Source organism: Octopus bimaculoides, chromosome 27 (genome assembly GCF_001194135.2).
Source record: "Octopus bimaculoides isolate UCB-OBI-ISO-001 chromosome 27, ASM119413v2, whole genome shotgun sequence".
Taxonomy (NCBI): Eukaryota; Metazoa; Mollusca; class Cephalopoda; order Octopoda; family Octopodidae; genus Octopus; species Octopus bimaculoides.
In genome coordinates this window covers 19,695,360-19,698,099 of record NC_069007.1, presented here as the reverse complement: position 1 = coordinate 19,698,099, position 2,740 = coordinate 19,695,360, and the positions used below count along the sequence as shown (strand labels likewise).

Sequence of the window (2,740 nt, the reverse complement as noted above, 5' to 3'; positions counted from 1 at the left end):
TATATATATATATATTTACATACATATGTGTATCTCTCTATCTCTATATGTATATGTATGTGTATATATATATGAGTGTGTATATATTTATGTGTATGTATATATTTATGTAAGGATGCATCTATATATGTGCATGTATATACCACATTCCTGTGATCATGTGATCCACCTCAGAATCACGTGACTTCCACACATTCATTCGCTTCTGTTAGCGATTAAAGAAAGCACTTACCCCATCCTATGGCGCAGCATAAATACAAGAAGCGTTTGCCGGAGCGAAATGTCCAAACGAGGACGGTGTATAAATAAAGCCCTTCACAAAACATCCAGAAGAAATTGCAGCTTGGTGCATATTCTGCTAACACGTGGAGAACTTGGCACCAAGCCTGGCAAAGAGAAGAGGTGCGAGACATTGATTATACAGCTGCGTTCAATAATATATACATAGGTTCGTATCATGATGTAAATCCATATCAATCAATCACTCTGTCTGTCTATCTATCTATCTATCTATCTATCTATCTATCTATCTATCTATCTATCTATCTCCCTGCAACCTCTCTCTCTCCCCCCTCTCTCCCCCCTCTCTCTCCCCTCTCTCTCTTCCCTTTCTCTCTCTCTCTCCCTTCTCTCTCTCTCTCTCTCCCCATTCTTTCCAGCCATGTCTCTATCTGTCTCTATCTACCTCTCTCTCTCTTTATCTACTTCTGTACCTCTCTATCTCTCTATCTACCCACCTCTCTCCATCTACTCCCTCTCTATCTACCTATCTCTCTCTCTCTACCTCTCTCTCTCTACCTCTCTCTCTCTCTCTCTCCCTCTATCTCTCTATCCATCCGTCCGTCCGTCCGTCTGTCTATCTGTCTGTCTATCTATCTATCTATCTATCTATCTATCTATCTATCTATCTCCCTTTCATTTTAACTTCCTTTCACTCGGACTCCGTACATCTGAACATCTACTATCTATCTTACGCCTACGAAACTTCAAATAATGCACAGCTAAGTCGACTTGTTAATATAGATTTACTACTGCGTCCATTACTACTTTCGTTTCTTCACGAACGAAAGAATACACACACACACACACACACACACACACACACACACACACACACACACACACACACACACACACACACACACACACACACACACACACAAGTAAGAATTAATGTACATGCATATTATCGTTTTAACTTACCGGGTTTTCAATTAAGACATGCCCGTTTAATACAGATGTTGCAAAGTATATGATTTTCACGACAGCCGTTAACATGTAAGAGGCAAACAGATTTTTGTGAAGTGTGATTCTTTCGCATCGCAGTTGTCTGTTGGAGAAAGAAAGAAATTTACTATTAGAGATGCTACCGTTGTTATTTCGACAATGATAATAGCTGGTCCACCCCAGCGGGTAGGTGTACCATTTATACTCTCTCTCGCTCTCTCTCTCTCTCTCTCTCTCTCACACACACACAGACAAATATGTATATATGCATGCATATATGTATATATATGAACACATATATATTTGTAAAAATAAATGTATGTATGTGTAGATATATATATATGTATGTATATATATATATATATGTATATGTGTGAAATTAAAAATATAAAATGGCGACAGTTTACCAGTCGCACTCTGTATGTATGTGTGTGCATGTGTGTGTGTTTGTATACGTATACATATATACACAGACAGACACATAACACTTTCAAAAGGCGGCGAGCTGGCAGAGTGGTTAGCACGCCGGGCGAAATGCTTGGCGGTATTTCGTCAGCCGTTACGTTCTGAGTTCAAATTCCGCCCAGGTCGACTTTGCCTTTCATCCTTTCAGGGTCGATTAAATAAGTACCAGTTACGCACTGGGGGTCGATATAATCGACTTAATCCGTTTGTATGTCTTTGTTTGTCCCCTCTGTGTCTAGCCCCTTGAGGGCAGTAAAGAAATAAGACACATAATATTTTTAAAAGTTATACTTACTTGAATGAGAAGAAGATTAGTTGTGCCAAAGTTAATAGGATTAAGGATAACGTAAATCCAGCAAACATCAGATAGGTTGAAAGATAATAGGGCTGAAGAAGGAAAGAAAAGAAAGAAAAATTGGAGTTTAGGAGGTTTGACAATAAACGTGAAGGATAAACGCTAAGCAAAAGGACAATTTAAAAGACATTGTCAGTGTTTATAGGTATTTCTATTCACGCAATAAAGGCAGTCACTACACTTGTAGGTTTACTTGGTGTCTCGACTGGTTTGTGTATACGAGGGGTTGCTGAAGAATACCTGGCTTTAAAGGCATCGCCAAAGGCCTGGTTGGAGGCCCAACCTTCCGAGTTCTTTTACAGGGCTTAGGAAAAACTGAAGGACCGCTGCAATAAGTGTGTGAACCCGAGAGGGGAATAGGTTGGATAAAATCATAATTAACTGATCCACCTGTATTTTCTTTTAACCAAAATCAGGGACTTTTCAGCACCCGCTTTTGTGTATGTGTGTGTGTGTACACGTGTTGTATTAAATTTTGCTGAATGATAACAAGGAAATGTTGAAATATTAAGATTTCAATATTAAGGAACAAACAACAACAACATCTGCAGCAACAGCAGCAACAACAACAATAACAACAACAACAACAACAACAACAACAACAACAAAAATAGCGATTACGATAAGAGCGTCAACACCGACGAGAACTACAACAATCCCCACCACTACCACCACCACCACCACCACCAACAA

General features: G+C 39.3%; 1 protein-coding gene across 1 annotated transcript in view; it reads right to left on the bottom strand.

Annotated features, from left to right (window-relative positions):
• LOC106871148 (calcitonin receptor) overlaps positions 1–2,303 on the bottom strand; it is a 6,262-nt gene extending 3,959 nt beyond the window's left edge. The window contains exons 1-4 of the mRNA XM_014917458.1: positions 2,241–2,303; positions 1,988–2,079; positions 1,204–1,330; positions 233–386 (exon numbers count right to left, since the gene is read on the bottom strand). Of these exons, the coding sequence (XP_014772944.1) occupies positions 233–386; positions 1,204–1,330; positions 1,988–2,079; positions 2,241–2,303 (436 nt within the window). The remainder of the gene's footprint in view (positions 1–232; positions 387–1,203; positions 1,331–1,987; positions 2,080–2,240) is intronic.
• Between the last annotated feature and the right edge of the window lie 437 nt (positions 2,304–2,740).